The sequence below is a fragment of the Nomascus leucogenys genome, chromosome 21, assembly GCF_006542625.1.
Source record: "Nomascus leucogenys isolate Asia chromosome 21, Asia_NLE_v1, whole genome shotgun sequence".
NCBI classification, from domain to species: Eukaryota; Metazoa; Chordata; class Mammalia; order Primates; family Hylobatidae; genus Nomascus; species Nomascus leucogenys.
The window spans coordinates 49,249,344-49,274,026 of NC_044401.1; the positions used below are offsets into that span (position 1 = coordinate 49,249,344).

Genomic DNA, 24,683 nt, shown 5'->3' on the forward strand with positions numbered 1-24,683 from the left:
GATTACAGGCATATGCCACCATACCCGGGTAAGTTTTTCTATTTTTAGTAGAGACAGGGTTTCACCATGTTGGCCAGGCTGGTCCCGAACTCCTGACCTCAGGCAATCCCCCCGCCTCAGCCTCCCAAAGTGCTGGGATAACAGGTGTGAGCCACCGTGCCTGGCTTTCATTTCCTTTTATGGCTCAATTATTCTATGGACTTATTATCTTTTGTTTATCAGTTGATAAACATTTGGGTCATTTCTCCCCCGCCTTTTTTTTTTTTTTTAATTTGAGACAGGGTCTGGCTCTGTTGCCCAGGCTGGAATTCAGTGGTGTGATATTGGCTCACTGCAACCTCCGCCTCCTGGGCTCAAGTGATTCTCCTACCTTGGCCACTCAAGTAGCTGTGATTACAGGCATGAGCCACCATGCTTGGCTAATTTTTGTATTTTTTGTAGTAACGAGGTATCACTATGTTGCCCAGGCTGGTCTTGAACTCCTGGGCTCAAGTGATTCCAGGATCACCTTAGCCTCCCAAAGTGCTGGGATTACAGGCGTGAGCCACTGCACCTGGCCTGTTTTCACTTTTTGACTATTATACATAATGCTGCTGTGAACATGTGTGTACCAGTTCTTGTGTGGACATATGTTTTCAGTTCTCCTGGGCTTATAATAGATACAAGCCCAGCTTCTCCCGGTGCCTCTGGGCCCATCAGCACAGGAAGGCAGGTCCCCCAGAGGTGCAATCCCCTTCTGGGCAGACAGCCTCAACTCCTGGACTCCCCACTGCAGACAAGTGGGTCCTGGGGCATCTGAATTCTTGAGGACAGATGGGGGCCCTCCAGACTAAAGGAGGGAGATCCTGTCTACCCAAACTAGTATACGTGCAAATTGTGAAAGGAAGGGAGAGGTGTCATGTCACCAAAACTAAAAAATGGAGGAACTGCAAAGGGCTACCCGCTGCAGCCCAGAATTGGACACTTTAATTATTCACCTCTAGTGTCCCCACTGAGTGGCCCCCAGGTCCCCTGAAGGCCTTCAGGGAAGGGCAATTTCCTGCAGCCTAAGCAGCCCCTCCATCTTCAAAATGATCTTCCCCTGGGGCAAGTTGAAATCTAACACAGAATATTCTGCTCCTGGTTAGCCACAGTAGCCCTTGGCTCAGAACCCTGAAGACAGGCCCCACTCTCCTGGACCCCTCAGTCATCTTAGATACTCCTGAATTCCTCCCTGCAACCAAAGGCAATCAAGTCTTCAAGTCCAATGACTAAACCCTGGTAAGTACCTCACAATGAACCCCGAAAGGAGACTCACAGACAAGGATGCTGAACCTAGGCTTGGCTCTGAAAGACCTCTCCACTCCCTCGGCATCCAGATGCCATCAATTTTATGTAAAATGTAAAACAAACCACCTACCAGCTTTGGTGGTTCTCCCACAGCTGCCTCAAGCCTTGGTCGGCCAGACCTTCCAGGATGAAAAGGTGGGTCTTCCCGTCCAGCAGGTGGAAGCCGGTGAGCACATCCAGGTGCTGCTGCTCCTGGACCCGCACATGCATCTTGAAGGCTGACAGGATCTGCTGCAGGGTCCTGACAGGGTAGGAGTCCAGGCCGAGGGCCTTAGCATTGATCATGGTGATGTCCTGCAGCAGGCTGTGGAGCAGGGAGACCTTCTTAAAGTCAAAGACGAAGATGACGCGGCCAAACTGGGAGCCCCCGAGGTCAGGATCAGCAGCTCTGGCCCCGGCCCTCAGTGGCACCGCGATGTCCACTCGCAACTTGAGCTGGGAGTCAGCCTCTAGGTAGTTGCCCATGGGCATTGGGCCATGCTGGTAGCCATCTCTGGGGACCCCAAGCCCCACAGCCTTCCTTCTCCTGCTGTCCTGGCCGCAGTGTGTGGGCTGAACCTCACAGCTGTGGATGGGGACGGCCAGATTCAAGTACTTGTGGCCAAGGAGGAGGTCAGCAAAACTGACATGGGCGATGCCATAAGGGTACCACATCTTGTTCTGGGACTCAAAGGGGTTGTTCTCTGTCTCTCTGGGAGAGATGAGGGCCCAGAAGTTGAGGTATGAATCCAGGGGGTCCTCCCCAAACAGCACGGGCTTCTGAGAACACTCCTCTGACTTGCGGTCCCGGTCGTGAACTTCCACCACCATGGGGGGGCCCTCCAGGTATTCCCTTAGGTCAGTGGGGTGCAGCGCCCCAAGGAAGATGACGTTAATGTCCTGGAAATAAACGTGGGTTCCATGGGGCTCCCCCTTGGTCTTGTGAACTGGAGTCTTATGGAACTGGTACTTGCAGTACACAGGCATGCACAGCCTCTACGAGAGAGCAGGGCCACAGCAGGTCACCCGGCCGCAAGGACAGTCACTCAGCCCCAGCATGAGGAGCTCAAATCCCACTGCCAGGCTCATTGCCTGTCCCTGTAGCCCAAGTTTTCTCATCCACAAAATATCCATGAGAGACACTACTGTGCAAGGTCATTACTAGGACTGCAGACATCATGCACGTGAACGCACCGGGATGGTGACTGGCATGAAACAAGGACTCAAAAAGCATTCGTTATTTATTTTCCTCCCAAAATGTGAGTGCCATGAAGATAGGCCATGTGGCCTTTTTCATACCTGTACTTCTAGTTCCTATCCCAAGGCTGGGCACAGAAAAGGTACAGAGAAGTGATTTTTAGAAAGGAAATCCCTGTTTTCCAAACATATATCTGGGGGTGGACACAGACCCCTTTAGCAGAGCCACAGGTGCCAAGCTGAAAACTGACACTCTGGGGAGGAGACAGCCTCAGAGAGGTCTGGGCCTCAGAGAGCACGGAGAACAGGATGGAAAGGAAGAGCCAAGCTATGCTGAGGCAGAAAGCAGGGACATTTGCATGGTTTGACCTTGATGCTGAGATTTTATCATCACAAATTAAGCCTTACTTCCACCACCATGGGGGGGCCCTCCCACAAGTCTGTGGTCTGAATTCGTAATCTAAAGGCACTTTTTTTTTTACCCTGAAGCTGAGAATTTATTCTAAAATAATCCCGGATTGGCTGTGCTCCAAGAGCAGTGGGCAGAGACACAATACCTCTGGAGATACTCACTTTCAACCTAGGCCTCAAAGAATTCCCATCAAGAAAGTTCCATTGACCATGAGATCATGGTAAAAATCACAAAACACCTAAAGACAAAGGCACTACTAGTGAAATCAGATGCACCAAGGCATAAGATATTAGAATGATCAGAGATATACAATAAGGATATAAGTTTAAGTAAAAAAAGAATATAATCAAGGTAAAACCTATTGTATTTCTATTTACTTGTAACAGGCTTGGCACAGTTGAGAAAGCCAAATACCAACCACACAATGGAGAAGCTGAGAACCAACCAGATTTTCTCTGTAAAACCCTCAAAAGACTTGGGAATGGCAAACCTAGTATCTCTGGAACTGGCAGTAAAAAGGAAAGGCTGGAGCAGGGAGGACTCGGTGCAAGTTCCTTAAGAAGCAATCAGATGCCTAGGTGTCCCCCCAGTGGCTCGGCAGAAGTCTACTAGTTTGCTCTCCAGGCAAAATGTAAATAGGGGGTCCTGAAAACTTCAAAACACTGATGAAAAAAAAAAGATGTAAATAAATGGAGAGATGTACTATATACATAGATTGGAAGACAACATAACAAAGATGTCAACTCTCCTCAATCCGATCAGTTTATAGATTTACAAATGTAATACAATTCCAATCAAAATCCCAGCACAACTTTTTGTAGATATTGATAAACTGATTCTAAAATTTGTATAGAAGAGCCAAGAAACTGGAAGAGCTAAAACAATGTTGAAAACTAAAGTTGGAGGAACCACTTCACCCATTTTTACAACTTACTACAAAGCTACTATAAGCAAGACAGTGTCGTGTTGCTCAAAGGACAGACACAGACCCACGGATCAGAAAAGAGAACCCAGAAACAGATCCACACAAGTATGGCTAATCTATGTTTATCAAAAGTGCAAAAGAAAGAGAACTTCAACGTAAACCCCACACCATATACAAAAATTCATTCAAAATTGATCAAAGGCTGGGCGTGGTGGCTCACACCTTTAATCCCAGCACTTTGGGAGGCTGATGCAGGACTGCTTGAGGCCAGGAGGTTTGAGGTTTCAAGGAGTTAAAACTGCACCACTGCACACCAGCCTGGACAACAAATGAGATTCTGTCTCAAAAAAGAAAAAAATTGATCAAAGACATAAATGTTAACTATAAAACTATTAAAGCATTGAGAAGAAAACGGAAAAAAATATCCTTCTGACCAGGGGTTAGGCAAAGAGTTCTTAGATGTGACACAGAAACACAATGCATACATGAAAAAAAACGTATAATTTGGACTTCATCAAAATTAAAATTTTTGCTCTGCAAAAGACACTGTAAAGAGAATGAAAAGATGTGCTTGTCACAGATTGGGTTAAAAATAAAAGAGAATGAAAAAACAAACTACAGACTGGGAGAAAATATTAGCAAATGATATATCCAACAACAGACTTAAATCCAGAATGTGTGTGTAAACACACATTTATTTTATATATATATATGTGTATATATATATATTTGTGGTGAGACAGGGTCTTGCTCTGTTGCCCCGGCTGGAGTGCGGTGGTGCACTCATGGCTCACTGCAGCCCCAACCTCCCTGGGCTCAGCTGATCCTCCCACCCCAGCCTCCCTAGTAGCTGGGACTACAGGTGTGTGCTACCATGCCCCACTAATTTTTCTTTTCTTTCCTTTTTTTTTTTTGGTAGAGACAGGGTTTTACCATGTTGCCCAGGCTGGTCTTGAACTCCTGAGCTCAAGTGATCCTCCTGCCTCAGCCTCCCAAATTGCTAGGATAACAGGCGTGAGCCACCGTGCCCATCCCGGAATTTTTTTTTTTTTTTTCCCTGAGACAGGGTCTCGCTCCATTGCCCAGGCTAGAGTACAGTGGCTCAATCTCAGCTCACTGCAACCACCACCTCCCTGGTTCAAGCAATTCTCCTGCCTCAGCCTCCTGAGTAGCTGGGATTACAGGCACGCACCACCAGGCCTGGCTAATTTTTGTGTTTTTAGAAGAGATGGGGTTTCACCATGTTGGCCAGGCTGGTCTTGAACTCCTGACCTCAAGTGATCCGCCCACCTCAGCCTCCCTAAGTGTTGGGATTACAGGCGTGAGCCACTGTGCCCAGCCTAGAATATATATTTTTTAAAACTCCCAAAACTCAGCAGTAAGACAGTAAACAACCCAATTGAAAAATGAGCAAAAATTTGAGCAGAAATTTCACCAAATGGGATGTAAAATGGCAAATAAATAAACACATCAAAAGATGCTCAACATCATTATCCATCAGGGAACTACAAATTAAAACCATGATGTGATAAAAATACAAACTTCTTAGAATGGCTAAAATTAAAACACTGACAATACCACATTCTGGAGAGGGTAGGGAGCAACTAGAACCCTTGTTCACTGCTGATGAGAATGCAGTGATCTAGCCACACTGGAAAATGGTGGGCAGTTTTTCATAGTCAGGCATATACTTAACATATAGCCTAGCAATTTCATTTGTTGGCATTTACCCTAAAGAACTGAAAACGTATGTTCCTATAAAAACGTGTACACTGTTTTTAAGCAGCTCTATTCATAATTACCAAAAACTAGAAGCAACCTAAATGTCCTTTCATGAGTGCACGAACAAACTGTGGTACATCCTTGTGATGATGGAATACTACTCAGCAATGAAAAGGAAAGAACTACTGATAGATGCAGCCACTTGGATGAATCTGAAAGGCATTACCTTGAGTAGAGATGCCATGCACATTGTTAGCTGCTGAATCAAAGGTTACAGCTGCATGATGCTGCAAAACACACAGCCCTATTTACATGACATTCTTCCAGAGTTAAAACTATAGTCATAACACATCAGTGGCTGTCAGAGGTTATGTGTGTGAAGCAAAAGTGATTATGAAGGGCGAGTACAAAGGAGGGGTCTGGGGTGACAGAACTGTATCCTAACTGTAGTGGTGATAATACTGATCTATACGTGATTTTATTTTTATTTTTATTTTTTTGAGACAGAGTTTCTCTCTCATCGCCCAGGCTGGAGTGCAATGGCGCGATCTTGGCTCACGGCAACCTCTGCCTCCCAGGCTCAAGCAATGCTCCTGCTTCAGCCTCCTGAGGAGCTGGGATCACAGGCACGCGCCACCACGCTCAGCTGATTTTTGTATTTTTAGTAGAGACGGAGTTTCCCCCACGTTGGCCAGGCTGGTCTGAAACTCCTGACCTGAAATGATCCACCCGCCTCAGCCTCCCAAAAGGCTGGGATTACAGGTGTGAGCCACCACACCTGGCCTGATCTGTACATAATTTTAAATTTATAGACCTATACACCAAAAGATAAACATCAATTTTACTGCAGAAAAATTTGTTTTAAAAAAATAAAATAACAGAGGGTCTCTGGAATAGGGGATAGTTGAGGGCATCTGAGCCGTTCCCAAACAGGGAGATTAGGTGACCAAATGCTCACTGCTTAGTGCAAATTCCCAGCTCCTGTCTGTGGGCATTCAGAATGCAGCAGGCTAGACCCTGACCCCCCAGGCAGGGAAGTAGGAAAGCCCTGTAGAACCCAGGGGTTCCCACCAACGCCCCACTCACATCACCCAATGGTGAAGCTCAGAGCTGAGAAGCCCACCGTGCACCCAAAGCTCGCCTTTTAGGTCTGTGCTCTCTCAGCCATGAGCAATGGGCCAGGGGATTAACAGACAGTGGAGGAAAACATCTGACATGGAAGGTGGAGTGAAACAAACAGGAAGATCAACCTAAAGGAAGCAGACTACACACATGATGACAGCGCCCATGAAGCAAGCTGGAAGTGCTGTGTCCTGGGCCCCCGACACCCTCGAGTTCAGTGATTCGCTAGGAGAACTCACAGAACTCAGCATGGGTGCAGCGCACTTGTGTCTGTGATTTATTACAGCAAAAGAGACAAAGCCAACAACAAAGGGGGCAGGCACAAGCTGCTGAAGCCCTCTCCCAGGGGATACACACAGGGGCCGCTCAACTCCTCCCCGATGCAGTGCAGCAACGTGTGAAATGCTGTCCGCTGGGGAAGCCCACGAGGGACTCACTGCCTAGGGCTTTTGCTGAGGCCTGGTCACATAGCACCCCCTGCCTAGCATGTATGAAAACCTCAGCCTCCTAAAGGGAAAGCAGGCATTCAGCACAAACAATACTGTTTGTAAAAGCCATTTAGGCACAGTGAGCCATTCTTAACAGGGAGTGCGGGGAACCCTCTCAAAATGCAAGTTCCCATATACCAGCCTAGGTCAACTCTGCAAACAGGACTTTTTAAGGACGGTAGTCTCAGGCCCACTCTGTTCACTCTTTTCTGAACATTTCCTAGAAAAAGGATCAATTAGGAGAGAAAGAACAATAAAAACAAGTAGAAGATAGCCGGGTGTGGTGCCAGGCACCTGTAATTCCAGCTGCTCAGGAAGGTGAGGCAGGAGAATTGCTTCAATCTGGGAGGCGGAGGTTGCAGTGAGCTGAGATCGTGCCACTGCACTCCAGCCTGGGTGACAGAGCGAGACTCCATCTTAGAAAAAAAAAAAAAAAGGAACGCCCAGGAGAGTCAGCATCTAGCTAACAGAGTCCCAAAAAGAGAGGGGAAAAAAATGAAGAAATAATCAGTGAAATAATTTAAGACAATTTCCCAGTGCTGAAGGACATGGGCTTCTAGGTTGAAATGGCCCACTGAATCCCCAGCTTCATGGGTAAAAATACACTTACAGAGTTCCTGTTCTGGATCAAGATGGAATAGACACACTTCTAGTTCTACTAAGTGCAGCTTTAAAACTCTGCAGGTTGTATATAAAAAAAAAACGTACAAAGACTTTGAAAAGTACAGAAAAGGTGTTTAGGGAACATGAGACCCTGGGTCTTCTATTTCCCTCATATATTCTGGACTGGGTGCTGGAGAAGGCAGTATCCAGAAATACCAGTGAGAGTAGGCAGAAAAAACCCCAAGAAAAGTCTGCTTTCTCCATATCAAAGACCAAGAAAGGGACAACTCAGCAGAACAGGAAACTTTTAGGCAAATAACCTCCCTACCCCAGACACACACCATGGAAAAAGTCATGCCCCACCCCAGAAACAAAGGCTGCATGGGAAGTCTGGATTTCTAACCTCGCTGACTTTAACTTGGTGCTCCTTACCTCACTGGGGTGGTGTCAGAAAAGACCTGGTGGGGAGCCAGGACTTTCCCCAACACTCAATGGAAATGAAGCCTCCCATCATGTGTCAGTGAAGTCCACAAGAGCAGTAACAAGATATCCCTACCCACAGGGTACAGTGGCCAAGTGGGGAACCTGGAGTCTCACCTGGCAGTACTGAGATGGTAACTCTCTCATCTCCCCCTCCACAGGCCTGCTACACATGCAGTTTGGTGTTGGAGAAGGCCTGCTACACATACAATTTTTTTCTTTTTTTTTTTTTTTTTTTTTGAGAGACAGGGTCTCTGTCATCCAGGCTGGAGTGCAGTGGTGCAATCATAGCTCACTGCAGCCTCAGCCTCCTGGGCTCAAACCATCCTCCCACCCCAGCCTCCTGAATAGCTGGGCTACAGGTGTATGCCACCACATCTAGCTAATTAAAAAAAAAAATTAAGAAGGGATTACACTGTGTTGCCCAGGCTGGTCTTAAACTCCTGGGTTCAAGTGATTCTCCAGCGCCCAGCTTAAACATAAGATTTAAATAAGATCCAGTCTCATAATGTAATACTCAATATATCCAAGATAGAATTTAAAAAAAAATCACTTGTCATACCAGAAAAATCAACTTGAATGGGAAAAACCAATGAACAGACACCAACACTGAGATGATACAGATCTTGGAATTATCTGACAAGGAATTTGAAGCAGTAATGAACATGCTTGAAACAAATGAAAAAAATAGTTTCTCAGCAAAGAAACAGGAGGTAAAAAGAATAATCAAGGTGTGGTGGTGCATGCCTTTAGTCCCAGCTGCTCGGGAGGCTGAGGTGGCAGGGTCACTTGAGCTCAGGAGTTCAAGGCTGCAGTGAGCCATGACAGTGCCATTGTACTCCAGCCTGGGTGACAGAGCAAGACAAGACCCCATCTCTTAAAAAGAAAGTAAACAGGCTGGGTGCGGTGGCTCACACCTGTAAACCCAGCACTTTGGGAGGCCAAGGGTGTGGATCACAAGGTCAGGAGTTCAAGACCAGCCTGACCAAGATAGTGAAACCCCATATCTACTAAAAATACAAAAATTAGCTAGGCATGTTAACAGGTGCCTGTAATCCCAGCTACTTGGGAGGCTGAGGTGGAGAATTGCTTGAACCTGGGAGGCAGAGGTTGCAGTGGGCCAAGATGGCACCATTGCACTGGGCGACAGAGTGAGACTCCAACTCAAAAACCAAAACAAAACAAAACGAAACAAAAATGGAAATCTTAGAACTGAAAAATACAATAACTGCAATAAAAAAAACTCGATGGATTCAATGCAGAATGGAATGTACTGAGGAAAGAATCTGTAAACCTGAAGATAAAACAATAGAAATAGAAATACCCAATCTGGGCCGGGTGTGGTGGCTCACGCCTGTAATCCCAGCACTTTGGGAGGCCGAGGCAGGTGGATCATGAGGTCAGGAGATCGAGACCAGCCTGGCTAACATGGTGAAACCCAGTCTCTACTAAAAATACAAACAATTAGCTGGGCGGGCATGGTGGTGGGCGCCTGTAGTCCCAGCTACTCAGGAGGCTGAGGTAGGAGAATGGCATGAACCCAGGAGGCGGAGCTTGCAGTGAGCCGAGATTGCGCCACTGCATTACAGCCCGGGCGACAGAGCAAGACACCGTCTCAAGAAAACAAAAAGAAAGAAAAAAAGAAATTACCCAATCTGAACAACACAGGGGAAAAAAGACAAAAAAAATCAGAACTTCAGGGCCCTGTGGGACTAAAACAAAGGAATTAATATTCATGTCATTGGAGTTTCAGAAGGAGAGGAGAAAAAAGGTGGTGCTGAAAAGTATTCTAATAAACAATGGCTAAAATTTTCTCAAATTTGGCAAAATACATAAGCCTATAGATTCGAAGAGCTGAGAGAACCCCAAATAAGATAAACACAAAGAAATCCACACCAAGACATGTCATAGTCAAACTTCTGTAAATTAATGGCAAAGAAAGAAAATCTTGAAAGCTACAAAAGATAAATGCCACCTTACTTATAGGGAAAAAAAGTAATTTGAATGACAGCAGATTTCCCATCAGAAACTGTAGTGGTAAGAAGAAAGTGGTATAACATTTTTCAAGTGTTAAAAAATCTGGCCAGGCACAGTGGCTCACACCTGTAATCCCAGCACTTTGGGAGGCTGAGGTGCATGCATCACCTGAAGTCAGGAGTTTGACACTAGCCTGGCTAACATGGTGAAATCCCGTCTCTACTAAAAATACAAAAATTAGCCAGGCATGGTGGTTTGCGCCCATAATCCCAGCTACTCAGGAGGCTGAGGTAGGAGAATCACTTGAACCCAGGAGGCAGAGGTTGCAGTGAGCCGAGATCACGCCACTGCACTCCAGCCTGGGTGACAGAGCCAGACTCTGTCTCAAAAAAAAAAAAAAAAAAAAAAAAAATCAACCCCATTCTATATCCAGTAAAACTATCCTCCCAGAATGAAGGAAAATAAAAACACCCTGAGACAAAGAACAACTAAAAGAATTTGTTTTCAGCAGATTTATCCTACAAGAAAGGCTAAAGGAAGTTCTTGAAACACAAAGGAAATGACAAAAGAAGTCTTGGAACATTAGAAAGGAAGAAAGGATAATGGAATAAGTAGAACCATGGGTAAACAAATACACTTTCCGTCAACCCTTGAGTTTTCTAGGTTATGTTTGACAGTTGAAGCAAAAAGTATAACATCATCTCATGTGGTTATCAATCTATGTAGAGGAAATATTTAGGAAAACTAAAGGGGTTTGAAGGGAGGTAAAGTTTCTATATTTCACTCAAACTGGTAAAATATTGATACCAAGAGATTGTGAAAAGTTATGTTATCTGTTAAATATAATACCTAGAGTGCCACTAAAAATCTATACCAAGAGATATAAATTCAAAAATACTACAGATAAAATGGAATTCTAAAAATTGGTCAAGAAAGCAGGAATAAAAACCAAGACAAACAAAAAAACAGAAGGAACAGACAGAAAACAAAAATTAAAATGGTAGACTTAAGCTCTAATATATCAACATTTACTCTAAATATAATGGTCTAAATACATCAATTAAAAGGCAGAGTAAATAAAGAAACATGACCAAACTACATGCAAGGGCATTATCCTGGAGTGGGGGAGAAGGCCAGTCTCAAAAGGTCACACGCTGGATGTTTTCATTTATATAACCACACCAGTTTCCTACGAAGCGCCATAAACTGGGGGGGGAGGGCTTAAAATAACAGAAATTTATTGTCTCCCCGTTCTGAGGCTAGAAGTCAGAAATTAAGCTGTTGGCAGGGCCACGTTTCCTCGGAAGGTGCTCAGGAAGGTCCTTCCTTGCCTCTTCCAGATTCTGGTGGCCCCAGATGTCCCCTGGCATGTGGCAGCATCCACTTTCCACGTGGCATTCTCCATGTGTCACTTTGCATAGTTTTCCCTCTATGTGTGTCTGTCTCTGGGTCCAATTTTCCCCTTTTCATAAGGATACCCTAATGACCTTATTTCAACTTGATTACCTCTGCAAAGACCCTCTTTCCAAATAAAATCACATTCTGAGATGCTGGGTGTTAGGAGTTCAACATTCCATTTTTGGGGGGGAACACAATTCAATTCTTAACAATAACATTTTCAAATTGACAAAAGTTTAGAGATAGAAAATTAGTGGTTAGGGATGGTGGGTGTTAGGGGGTTGTATAAAAGGGTAGCATGAAGGAGATCTTTGTGATGATAGAATATTTCTATATCTCAAGTGCTGTGACAGTTACATACATGTACAATAAAATGGCACAGACCTATATACACATTAGACCCATGTCAATGTGCTGATTTTGATACCGTGCTATAGTTATGAAAACCTAATTACTGAGGAAATTGGATAAAGGATACATGGGACCTCTCTGTACTGTCTTTGCAATTTTCTGTGAATCTATATTTTAAAGTAAAAGTATGACATATGTATATGGACATACTCACACTAAGACACACAATTAAGCAGTTTCAGAAGACAAAAAGGGCTGGCACTGTGGCTTACACCTGTAATCCTAGCACTTTGGGAGGCCAAGGCAGGAGGATCACTTGATCCCAAGAGTTCAGGACCAGCCTGGGCAACATGGCAAAACCCTGTCTCTACAAAAAATACAAAAATTAGCTGGGTGTGGTGGCGTGCACCTGCAGTCTCAGCTACTAGGGAGGCTAAGGCAGGAGGATCACCTGAGTTCAGGAGGTTGAGGCTGCAGTAAGCTATGATCGCACCACTGCACTCCAGACAGGGCAGTGGAGTGAGACCCTGTTTCAAAAAAAAATTTTTTTTAAAAAGGAGACAAGGTTGGGCGCGGTGGCTGACACCTGTAATCCCAACACTTTGGGAGGCCAAGGCAGGTGGATCACCTGAGGTCGGGAGTTTGAGACCAGATTGACCAACATGGAGAAACCCTGTCTCTACTAAAAATACAAAATTAGCTGGGCATGGTGGCGCATGCTTGTAATCCCAGCTACTCGGGAGGCTGAGGCAGAAGAATCGCTTGAACCCAGGAGGTGGAGGTTGCAGTGAGCCGAGATTGCACCCCTGCACTCCAGCCTGGGCAACAAGAGCGAAATTCTGCCTCAAATAAATAAATAAATAAAATAAAAAAGAAGACAAAAAAGATTTTATAAGCATTTGGAGAAACAAAAAACAGGTTGCATACAAAGGTTCAACTTCAATGAAAATAAAAGATGGAACAATGCCTTCAAAACTCTGAAGGCAAACGATTTTTAGCCTAGAATTCTATACGCAGCCAAACTACCAGTCATGTGTAAGGATAAAAAAAGGTAGAAAAAATATATCTGCAGACATATGAGATCTCAAAAATAAATCTCCCATTGACCTTTTCCCAAGAAGCTACTGAAGGATGTACTCCAGCAAAACCAGACAGCAAATAAAGGGAGAGAATTCAGGAGACAGGGATCCAACCAGAAGAGGGAACAAGGAACTCACAGAATAAACAGCAGTGCTGAACCTGGTTGGTTCACAATGAGCGAGCATCCCGCTGGCAACTGCCACGGGAACAGGGAAGCCTGGGGGCTTCACATGACCTGCATATGAAGAGCACCTGCGGTGTAGTAGGAGACCTCAGGATTGGTCACACCTAATCCCAGGAACCCCATCTCTTTTGTATCTCACTATGGGATCCTAAATGGTAAAATGCAGGTGATGACCACATTTCTCATGTGGGGCCATCGGGAGGACTAGAGATGGCATGTGACGGGCAGGTGGGTGGAAGGGGAGGAGCTCTAAACTCCATGCATCCAGCTCATTCTTACCTCTAGTTCCTGAATGGGTACAGGCTGTGACGGAAGGCAGGAAGCACACTTGATCTTTATGGTCAGGGGATTTAAATCCTGCTTTTGCTCCTCGGTCATGATCGGAACTTCTGTTTTTAAAGTCAAAAGGCAATCTAAAATGTTGGCAGACTTCTCACTGCCACGACTCATGACAGTTTGCCATCCTGGGGGGAAATACACCCAGCATTAGACCTTTCCTCCCGACAGCCCCAAGACAAGCACAGAGGGATCAAGCAACCTGAGATGAGCCAATGATAAAATCACAACCCAAAAGGGAAAACTTTAATTAAAAAAAAAAAAGAATTGGGAAACACAGGCAGCATGACCCATGCTAGTTTCTCAAACTGAGGTCCCATAAATTCTCTAGAATTGAATTTGTGTGACTTAATCTTGATGACATCTTTTAAGAAGTAATATAAGCATTTCCTGAATCATCTAGGACACAATAAGAACACCTATGTGTGGGTGCCACACATACAGTTTGATTTAATTGGTCTGGGTTGTGGCCTCCACAATGGGAGGTTTAAAAGCTCTCCAGGTAACTTGAAAACCAACGTTCTAGACCTGTGCTATCCAGTATGGTAGCTATGGGCCATAGGTGACTACTTGAATTGTAACTAATTAAAATTAAATAAAATATAAAATACACTTCCTTCCCCACACAAGCCACATTCCAAATGCCCAGTACCCTCATGTGGCTATAGGCTCCTGTATGGGTCAGCAGAGAGCCTGGCCATTGCTGCAGGAAGGCTACTGGATGGAGTGCTCCAGGCAGTTCTTCCACCAAGGACATATCATGCCAGTGTGTACATTTGGTACTCAGTGGGTTGCTTCACCTGTTGTGATTTGATGAGGAAAGCACAGATATTCATGTAGAACACCACTGGCACATCTGAGCCAAATACAAGCGTGCACACCTCCCACCAGGGTGGTTTTGCACTAATGCACCTCGCAAAAAGGGTGGGTGAATTGAGCCATTGCAAGGCATATAGGTAGCTGTCAGAGCTGTCAGAATGCTTGCCTTTTTTTTTTTTTTTTTTTTTGAGACAGAGTCTTGCTCTGTTGCCCAGGCTGGAGTACAGTGGCATGGTCTCAGCTCACTGCAAGCTATGCCTCCTGGGTTCATGCCATTCTTCTGACTCAGCCTCCCAAGTAGCTGGGACTACAGGTGCCTGACAACACGCCCGGCTAATTTTTTGTATTTTTAGTAGAGACGGGGTTTCACCATGTTAGCCAGGCTGTTCTCGATCTCCTGACCTCGTGATCCACCCACCTTGGCCTCCCAAAGTGCAGGGATTACAGGCGTGAGCCACCGCGCCCAGCCCAGAATGCTTTTTCTATAAAAGTGATCCATGTATTTCACCAGTCAGAGATGTACTAGGTAGGGGGAAAAAAAAAATCACCTCAAGTTTTGGAGACAGGATTGATCTGGGTTTGAATCCCAGATCTGACTCTTTGTCATGTGATAAGCTAGAGTCTCCGAGGCTCAATTTCATCTGCGACATGGGGATAGATACCACCTACCTTGGGGTTAAAGGATTAAGAAAGATGATGTATGAGATGGTGCTCAAAAAGATCAGTCTATTCCTTTCAACATGCCTGCAAATGTATTTCTAGGGCATGTAAAAGGCAAGTCGCTCACATTCAGAAAGAGTAAGCACTTCTAAAACAAGTCACGGGCCAGGTGTGCAGCGCACAGCTCCTAGGGGCAGCCCTCACACTCCCGCAAGATCCTCTTTAACAAAGCTGATTCATGAAAGCTGTCACCCATTATGCCTGTGTTCTATAATTTTGTGAGCCTTTTCACATAAAAGACGACCCAAGGGTAGGCCGGGTACGGTGGCTCACGCCTATAATCCCAGCACCTTGGGAGGCCGAGGCGGGTGGATCACCTGAGGTCGAGGGTTCGAGACCAGCCTGACCAAAATGGAGAAACCCTGTCTCTATTAAAAATACAAAATCAGCCGGACATGGTAGTGCATGCCTATATTCCCAGCTACTCAGGAAGGCTAAGCCAGGAGAATCGCTTGAACCGGGGAGGCAGAGGTTGCTGTGAGCTGAGATCGTGCCATTGCACTCTAGCCTGGGCAACAAGAGCAAAACTCCGTCTCAAAAAAAAAAAAAAAAAAAAAAAAAGACTACTCAAGGTAGAAAGAATCCCCATTGCAAAAAAAAAGTGCTCAAATCATCAGAGTCAGGGAGACATACACCAGAACAGAATTCCAGGCTGGGGGCTCACAGCCTCCACACTGCCGACAGTTGGGGCAGACCATTCTTTGCTCAGGGGACAGTCCCGTGCATTGTGGCATGTTTAACAGTATCTTACTAGATGCCAGTGGCACCCCACTCTCAGTTGCGCCAACCAAAATGCCTCCACACGCTGCCAAATGTCTCCAGCAGACACAAGCCCCCTGAGTTAAGAGTCCTGGTTAAGAGTGGAACGGTGTAAAGGAATGTTTGTGCTCCCCAATAGCCAGTCCCAAACATGTGCTAATGTAATTTCATCCTTAACCTTGTGTGGTTGCTGTCATCTCCACATTACAGATGGGGAAACTGAGGCCCAGAGTTCTGACGCAATAATCCAAGGTCTCTTAGAAAATACGTTGGGGAACCAGCATCCAAACCAGTTCTGTTGGGCTAAGTGGGGCCCCTCCACTATGCAATACTATCCTTTTAAAATAAGAGTTCACTCCCAGACACAGAATATTTCTAGAATCTTACTGGGTTACTAGCCAACCAATATTTACTAATAAGGTATACATGATCTATGGCCTAATTTGAAATTGAAGATGATTACCAAAAATAATTATGCTGGGTTTACAATAAATAATCTTATGCTATTATTTTCTGGCAAAACCAGACATACAACTGGCCTGCTGAGCTGACCCGTTCTCTGTCGATGACCATAGGCTACGTCATGGGTATAATGGAGCGGCCCACACATGTGGCTTCGGGAAGCAGCTGCTGCCTCCACACCAGCACCCTCTGGGTCCCACTGTGCTAAGCAGTTGACACATGTCAGCTCCTGTGATCCTTAAAACAACACTCTGAGGTAGGAGTAATCACCCCCATTTCACGGAGGAGGAAAGTGAGACTCAGAGAAAGCAGGTAACTTGCTGGTAAGTGGCTGAGCCATGATCAAAGTGTTTTTGTCACCAAAGCTCTTACATATGAATCCCTGCATTGTACAGCATCATACATGACGACGGTGCAGGTTAAAGAGAGGGGAGGCTAGGTCGGGCGAGGTAGCTCACGCCTGTAATCCCAGCACTTTGGGAGGCTGAGGCAGGCGGATCACTATCAGGCCTCTGAGCCCAAGCTAAGCCATCATATCCCCAGTGACCTGCATGTATACATCCAGATGGCCTGAAGCAACTGAAGATCCACAAAAGAAGTGAAATAGCCTAACTTGCATTCACTTGTGATTTTTCTGCCCACCCTAATGATCAATGTATTTGTTTTTTTTTTTTTTTTTTTTTGAACGGGTTCTCTGTTGCCACTGGAGTCAGTGGCCATCTCCACTGCAAGCCCCCTCCCCCCCCCCCCCCCCCAGCTGACCCCCCCCCCCCCCGCTCATTTTGTATTTTAGTAGACGGGTTCACCGTGCCATCTCCTGACCTCGTATCCCCCCCCCCCCAAGCTGGATTACAGCATGGCCCCCCCCCCGATCAATGTACTTTGTAATCTCCCCTACCCTTAAGGTTTTTTGTAATTCTCCCCACCCTTGAGAATGTACTTTGTGAGATCCACCCCCTGCCCCCAAAACATTGCTCTTAACTCCACTGCCTATCCCAAAACCCACCACCCTTTGCTGACTCTTTTCGGACTCAGCCTGCCTGTACCCAGATGAAATAAACAGCCTTGTTGCTTACACAAAGCCTGTGTGGTGGTCTCTTCACACGGACAACAATCACGAAGTCAGGAGTTCGAGACCAGCCTGGCCAAAATTGTGAAACCCCATCTCTACTAAAAATACAAAAATTAGCCTGGCATGGTGGCATGCGCCTGTAATCCCAGCTACTCTGGAGGTTGAGGCAGGAGAATTGCTTAAACCTGGGGGGCAGAGGTCGTAGCGAACCGAGATTGTGCCACTGCACTCCAGCCTGGGCAACAGAGCAAGACTACATCTCGAAAAAAAAAAAAAAAAGAGAGAGAGCGAGGGGACCACGTCCTGGCTTCATTCTGCTGGAAACAGTCACTCCAGGCAGGCCAAAATGGTTGAATTTCTTTTTCCTCTCACAGTAAAATCCAAAGTGGGGCAGGTCCCATGTGCTACACCAGGAGGATCATGGGTTCCTCCTTGGGACTCTAGGACGAAGGAAGCAGCTAGCAAAGGCGTTCGCTCAAAGCTACTGTGTGCAATAGGTATGCTGGAGGGTCAGGCTGGAGCATGGGGTGGGGTAAGACCCTCTGAAAGTTTACTCTCTGGCACTGTTGCTTCTCAGGAAGGTTCTAATGCTACAAGAAAGTGAAGGCGATCAGGAAAGACAAGCAGTAGGTGAAGCATGATTTTCAAAAAGTCATTTAAAACTGCAAACTGCCACATGCAGCAGCTCACGCCTGTAATTCTAGAACTTTGAGAGGCTGAGGCAAGAGGATTACTTGTGCCCAGGAGTTTGAGATCAGCCTGGGCAACATAGCAAGACCTTGTCTCTACAGAAAATACACACACAAAAAAATAGCCAGGTGTGGTGGTGTGCACCTGTAGTCTCAGCTATGCGGGCGGCAGAGGTGGGAAACTTGCTTCAGGCTGGAGTGAGCTATGATCATGTCACTTACACTCCAGCCTGGGTGAGAGAGCAAGACCCTATCTCAAAAAAAAAAAAAAGTGCAAACTGAAAAGTTAATAGCACTTTCTCAAACTGAATTGACACCAACCCAAGAGCACGTGAGGAAGATGATGACTGGCACCTGTGGAACTGAACTGCAGGCTCTGACTTACAGGGTTTTTGCCCCTTTCTCTATGAATGCTGGTTCCAGCTCAGAAAAGACCAACGCACGCGTTTCTGCAGAGTAGCCAGGAGAGGGCGCACAAGACACATGATGGCAAAAACAAAAAACAAAAAAAAACGAACAAAGTCTGAATTTTCTCTAAAGAGGAAAAAAGAGGAGAGAGTTCACCCCATATTACTCTTTTTTGGAACAAAGCAACATAATTTTACCAAAATATATGCTGAGCTTTCAATCATCAAAACATATTGATATAATATTTAGTTATGATTTACCAATATGTATAAAATCTAGTTCATAAATTGTGGTAGATCTTATAAAGCAAAATAATTAAATCCCTGTTTGGCCACTGAGCTGTGTGGCCTTAAGAAAGTTACTTAACCTCTTTGAGTTCTTTTCCTCACTGAAAAAAATGGTAACAATGATAACCACCACAGCCACCACCACACCACAGGCTGGCTGAATGGGTCAGAATTTGGTCTGAGAAGTAAGTGATGTGTCATACAGGAGGTGCCTGCATCCAGAGGGGCTCAGTCAAAAAGGGTTCCCTTTCCTCATTCCCTTTACTAGATGTTTTTGTAAAAATCTGTAGGAAAGCATTTATTAAAAGCAGCATCTTCTTAGCAAACACAATGATGACATTTAATATTCCCATAGGCTTCCTTGGATTTTGGTATCAAACAGAGCTGGGTTCAAGTCCAGGCTTCACATTTCCTAGCTGTGTGATCTCAGGCAAGGTAGCTACCCTCTCTGGGCCTTTGTTTCCCCCTGTACTATGGAGCCAATTCCCCTGAGTTTCCTGAGGTAGCTGTGAGGATGAAATGAGGTAGCACACAGCAGGGTTGTCATTAGCAGCATCTGCTTATGGCCATTCTGGCCACCCATGACAAGACAAGCGGGAGCTGCTGGGAACAGGGCAAGGAGTGGGTACCGGCAAGGAGCGGCATGATGGCCAGCTGGATGGAGAAAGCGCTCTGCTTCCTGGGGCCTATCAGCGTGAGATCTGCCTCTTCTTCTGCCGGTGGCTTCTTATGTCTCTTCTGGATTTTCCTTCTTCCCTCTGAATCTTTCCCTTTAACTGTGAAACCAAATAAAGGAGATGAGCGTTAAGAGGAGACTGTATCTGAGCTGCCATATGTGGACCTGAACATGCTACAGAGATTCGGGAAGGTTCCGGAAGCTCCTTGAAGTTGTTCTTTGTGTGACTGCCTCTTCCCAGCAACCAGAAGTGGTGGCTAAATATAGATGGCAGGCCCATTGCCAGTTATATGTAGTAATAGGGTGAGGGCCTCTCATTCCCCACCTCTGTTAACTGAGAACACAAGCAGAAGAGGACTAAGGTCACCATGATAATGATGCCAGTCAGCTCTTAATCTCAGCGCAGGGTGGAGGGTGGGCTTTTTTAAGAGACCCTGCTCTTAAACAAACAAAAGCCCACAGTCTGAGCCTCAGTAACCTCACCTGTTATATGAGGGCAACAGCACCTGCCTTCTAGGGCACTGAGAAGAGGAAATTAGCAACGCTACATAAAACATTCAGCTCAGTGCCAAGCTCAGACCAGAAGGAGAAGGAGATGAGAACACATATAAATCTATGGTCATCAAGACAAGACCAATCGGACAGATGAGAAAGCCCAGGAACAGACCCAAACACGTAGGGGAACCTAACAGATGCCAGAAGTGGCATTTCAAATCAGTGGGTAAGTTATATTGACTATCCATATGGGAGCAAATTAAGTTACTGAATTACTCCACGGCATATACAAAATGAATTCCAGTCTAAAAGTATAAAACAAAAACTTTAAAATCATCAGAAGAGTACCTAGGAGACTATACTGACATCTGGATAAAGGATTTCTTTCTTTCTTTTTTTTTTTTTGAGATGGAGTTTCACTCTGTTGCCTAGGCTGGAGTGCAATGGCGCGATCAAGGCTCATTGCAACCTCTGCCTCCTGGGTTCAAGCGATTCTCCTGCCTCAGGCTCCTGAGTAGCTGGGAACACAGGCGCGTGCTACCACGCCCAGCTAATTTTTGTATTTTTAATAGAGGTGAGGTTTCACCATGTTGGCCAGGCTAGTCTCGAACTCCTGACCTCAGGTGATCCATCTGCCTTGGCTTCCCAAAGTGCTAGGATTACAGGCGTAAGCCACCACACCTGGCCTCTTTTTTTTTTTTTTTTTTTTTTTGAGACGGAGTCTCGCTCTGTCGCCCAGACTGGAGTGCAGTGGCGCAATCTCGGCTCACTGCAAGCTCCGCCTCCCGGGTTCACGCCATTCTCCTGCCTCAGCCTCTCCGAGTAGCTGGGACTACAGGCGCCCGCCACCACGCCCGGCTAATTTTTTTGTATTTTTAGTAGAGACGGGGTTTCACTGTGGTCTCGATCTCCTGACCTCATGATCCGCCCGCCTCGGCCTCCCAAAGTGCTGGGATTACAAGCGTGAGCCACCGCGCCCGGACTCTGGCCTCTTTTTTTCTCTTTTTTTAAGAGATGATGTTTCGCCCGGGTGTGGTGACTCACTCCTGTAAACCCGGCACTTTGGGATGTTGAGGCAAGTGGATCACCTGAGGTCAGGATTTTGAGACCAGCCTGACCAACATGGTGAAACCCTATCTTCACTAAAAATGAAAAATTAGCCAGGTGTGGTGGCGGGCACCTGTAATCCCAGCTACTTGGGAGGCTGAGGCAGGAGAATCACTTGAACCTGGGAGGCGGAGGTAGCAGTGAGCCCAGATCGCGCCATTGTACTCCAGCCTGGGCTACAAGAGCGAAACTCAGTCTTTGAAGAAAAAAAAAAAAAAAGAGATGATGTTTCACTATGTTGCCAAAGCTGGCCATGAACTCTGGGCTCAAGTAATCATCCCCTCAGTCTTCCAAGTAGCTTGGACTACAGGCATGCATCACCATACCCAGCTGAGGAAGGATTTCTTAAACATTCCTCAAAGTATAAACTAGAGAGGAATAGTTAAATAATCGGTGTACAAAACAAGATACCATAAATCAAGTCAAAGGATAAGTTACATACCCCTGTCTGGGAGGGTTACCATGCATATAACTGGCAATGTACAATTATCCAGATGTAAACACAAAGCTGGCAGATCAATAAGACAATTTTTTTTTAAACTAACAGAAAAATAAGGAAAGATATGAATAGGAAAATTATAGAAGAGTGTGACCAAGTAAGCCTATGCAATGCTGCTCAGCCTCACCAGGAGTCAGGAACTAAACCATGCCTGTGCAGAGTGGGGAGAACAGTAATCCTCAGGACTGCGAGTAGGGGGGTAAAGAGATGCCGCCTGAAGCTGGGCCAGTGGCTCACGCCTGTAATCCCAGCACTTTGGGAGGCTGAGGTGGGCGGATCACCTGAGGTTGGGAGTTCAAGATCAGCCTGGCCAACATGGAGAAACTCCGTCTCTACTAAATATACAAAATTAGCCGAGCATGGTGGCACATGCCTGTAATCCCAGCTACCCAGGAGGCTGAGGTAGGAGAATTGCTTGAACTCGGGAGATAGAGGTTGTGGTGGACCGAGATTGTGCCATTGCACTCCAGCCTAGGCAACAAGAGCAGAACGCTGTCTCAAAAAAAAAAAAAAAAAAAAAAAAAAAAAGAGAGAGAGATGCCGCCTGGGGAGTAAACCAGCAGCATCTAGCAATGGGGTCGAGGCTCACAGCCTGTGCCCCAGGGGTCCCTCTGGGCCAATGCCCTGGACTCACATGTGTGCCCAGACGCTCACCATGGCAGTGCTGGAGAGCAAGAAATTGGAGACAACTCAGATCCCTGGCAGGGGGACTGTGCATGCAGGATGGTCCACCCATAACACATGGCAAAATGCTAACACCTAAATTGTGAATATGTAGTTGTTGCATTTTCGTGTGAACTTTCCTATCTTTATTTCAAAATAAAAAGAACGGTGTAAAAATTTCATTAAATGCTTAAAGCACATTTTAAGAAGAGTGACACTTTTAATCTGGAAAAGAAAAAAGTCAGGAGTTGAGAGGCGTTCACATGTGAAAGTGTGACTCAGTCTTTGTGGACCGTAAGAATAGAAATGAGTTTTCTTCAACTGTGTCTCCAGCACCCAGCAGAGAGCCTGGCTCAAGCAGTCACTTCCCTCTGCAGCCATAGACTGTTGCACTAGAACCAGGCCAGTGTCAGGAAACAACAGATTAACTAATTGAGAGATGAGGAAATGATCTGTAGCAATTATAGCTAAAAGGACCTGAAATGGCCCATCCCAGGAGGCAGCAGTATACCCACTGGCTCTAGATTTTCCCATCTCACACTGGAAACACAACTTCTTAATGAGAAACTGGTGAGGGGATCTAAGCTGAGAATGAGGAAGTCGATTTAGTGGCTTCTGAGGGTTCTGCTCTCTTGACAGTATGTGAATAAGATTACATGCTTCTGCATGAACGGATCCCATAACACGGGATGCTGTGTTCTTCATTCCACCATAAGAGTAAACACTAGGCCGGGCACAGTGGCTCATGCTTGTAATCCCAGCACTTTGGGAGGCCAAGGTGGGCAGATCACCTGAGGTCAGGAGGTCAAGACCAGCCTGACCAACATGGTGAAACCCCGTCTCTACTAAAAATAAAAAAATTAGCTGGGTGTGGTGGTGGATGCCTGTAATCCTGGCTACTCAGGAGGCTGAGGCAGGAGAATTGCTTGAACCCAGGAGGCAGAGGTTGCAGTTAGCCAAGATTGCGCCATTGCACTCCAGCCTGGGCAATAGAGTGAGGCTCCCTCTCAAAAAAAAAAAAGAAGAGAAGGCCGGGCACGGTGGCTCACGCCTGTAATCCAGCACTTTGGGAGGCCGAGGCGGGCAGATCACGAGGCCAGGAGATCGAGACCATCCTGGCTAACATTGTGAAACCCCGTCTCTACTAAAAATACAAAAAATTAGCTGGGCATGGTGGCAGGCGCCTGTAGTCCCAGCTACTTGGGAGGCTGAGGCAGGAGAATGGCGTGAACCCGGGAGGCAGAGCTTGCAGTGAGCCAAGACTGCATAACTGCACTCCAGCCTGGGCGACAGAGTGAGACTCCATCTCAACAAAAAGAAAAGAAAAGAAAAGAAAAGAAAAAGAGTAAATACTTTATCTTTCAAGGAGAGTCTTTCCATAAACATGATTCTTTTATGCCTCCCCAACATACCACATACCTACCCATACCACAACATCTATCACAAAGAATTGTAATTCTTTATTTGAAAGTCTCCATTAGATATTAGAGACTTTCATGTCCCCCATATGCACAACACCATGGGTCAAAAATATTGATGGAATGGAATGGATGATGAGGGTGAGTGAATGACATGAGAAGAAATGGAACAAATGAATGGATGGATGGAGATGGATGGAGAAGGATGGATGGATGGATGGATGGATGGATGGATGGATGGATGAAATGGAATAGGTGGGTGGACAGATGAACGGATGGGGATTGATGGATGGGGATGGATGAATAGAGATGGATGGATAGATGGGGATGGACAGATGGATGGATGGATGGATGGACGGTAAGGATGGGATGCATATGTTGAAAATGTATACAGTACTGTTACTTTTGAGAAACATTTGGTCAAATATGCAAGAATCTCATTGAAGTATCCTGAATTTAAAATATTTCATAATTATTCCAAGTCTAGTTATATTATAAAATTCCCAAATCCTATCCTAACTTACTTTGAGACCTTTGTCTGTCTAATATGTTTGTTAAGCTGCTAATTGATTCACTCTCAATTAATTCCTTGATCTCCATCATGCTTGCTCCTGCCAAAGAAATGGTTGGTGTTCTTGAAACACTCCATCTAGAAAATTCACAAAGAGAAAAATTAATGAAGGTGAAAAAAATCAGGGGCCAGATCTGAGAATCTATTTACTGATGAATTAAATGAGAGCAGATTTTTTAAAAACCTTATAGTGCATTCCTCTAACCCAGTGCTTCTCAGTTTTCAATGTGCCTGTGAGTTACCTAGGGATTTTGTCAAATAAAATGTAGACTCTGGTTCAGTAAACCAGAGGCAGGCCTGAAATTCTCCATTTCTACCAAATTCCCACTAATGCTGACACACTTGGTCTGCATTCAAGGTACTAACCAACTCAAAAATGTAATGGAAAATAATGTATTTTTTGTTTGTTTGTTTGAGGTGGAGTCTCGCTCTGTCGCCCAGACTGGAGTGCAGTG

General features: G+C 45.6%; 1 protein-coding gene across 7 annotated transcripts in view; it reads right to left on the bottom strand.

Annotated features, from left to right (window-relative positions):
- KIAA1257 (KIAA1257 ortholog) overlaps nt 1-24,683 on the bottom strand; it is a 71,916-nt gene that overhangs the window by 28,534 nt on the left and 18,699 nt on the right. For 4 of the 7 annotated variants that reach the window (XM_030801513.1, XM_030801512.1, XM_030801511.1 and 1 more), the window contains 4 exons: nt 24,182-24,306; nt 19,429-19,575; nt 13,527-13,711; nt 1,400-2,304 (listed from right to left, as the gene is read on the bottom strand). In XM_030801513.1, the coding sequence (XP_030657373.1) occupies nt 1,400-2,304; nt 13,527-13,711; nt 19,429-19,575; nt 24,182-24,306 (1,362 nt within the window). Of the gene's footprint in view, nt 1-1,399; nt 2,305-13,526; nt 13,712-19,070; nt 19,576-24,181; nt 24,307-24,683 lie in introns of those variants that run through there. The other 3 variants (XM_030801516.1, XM_030801515.1, XM_012502198.2) reach the window with 2 other exon arrangements.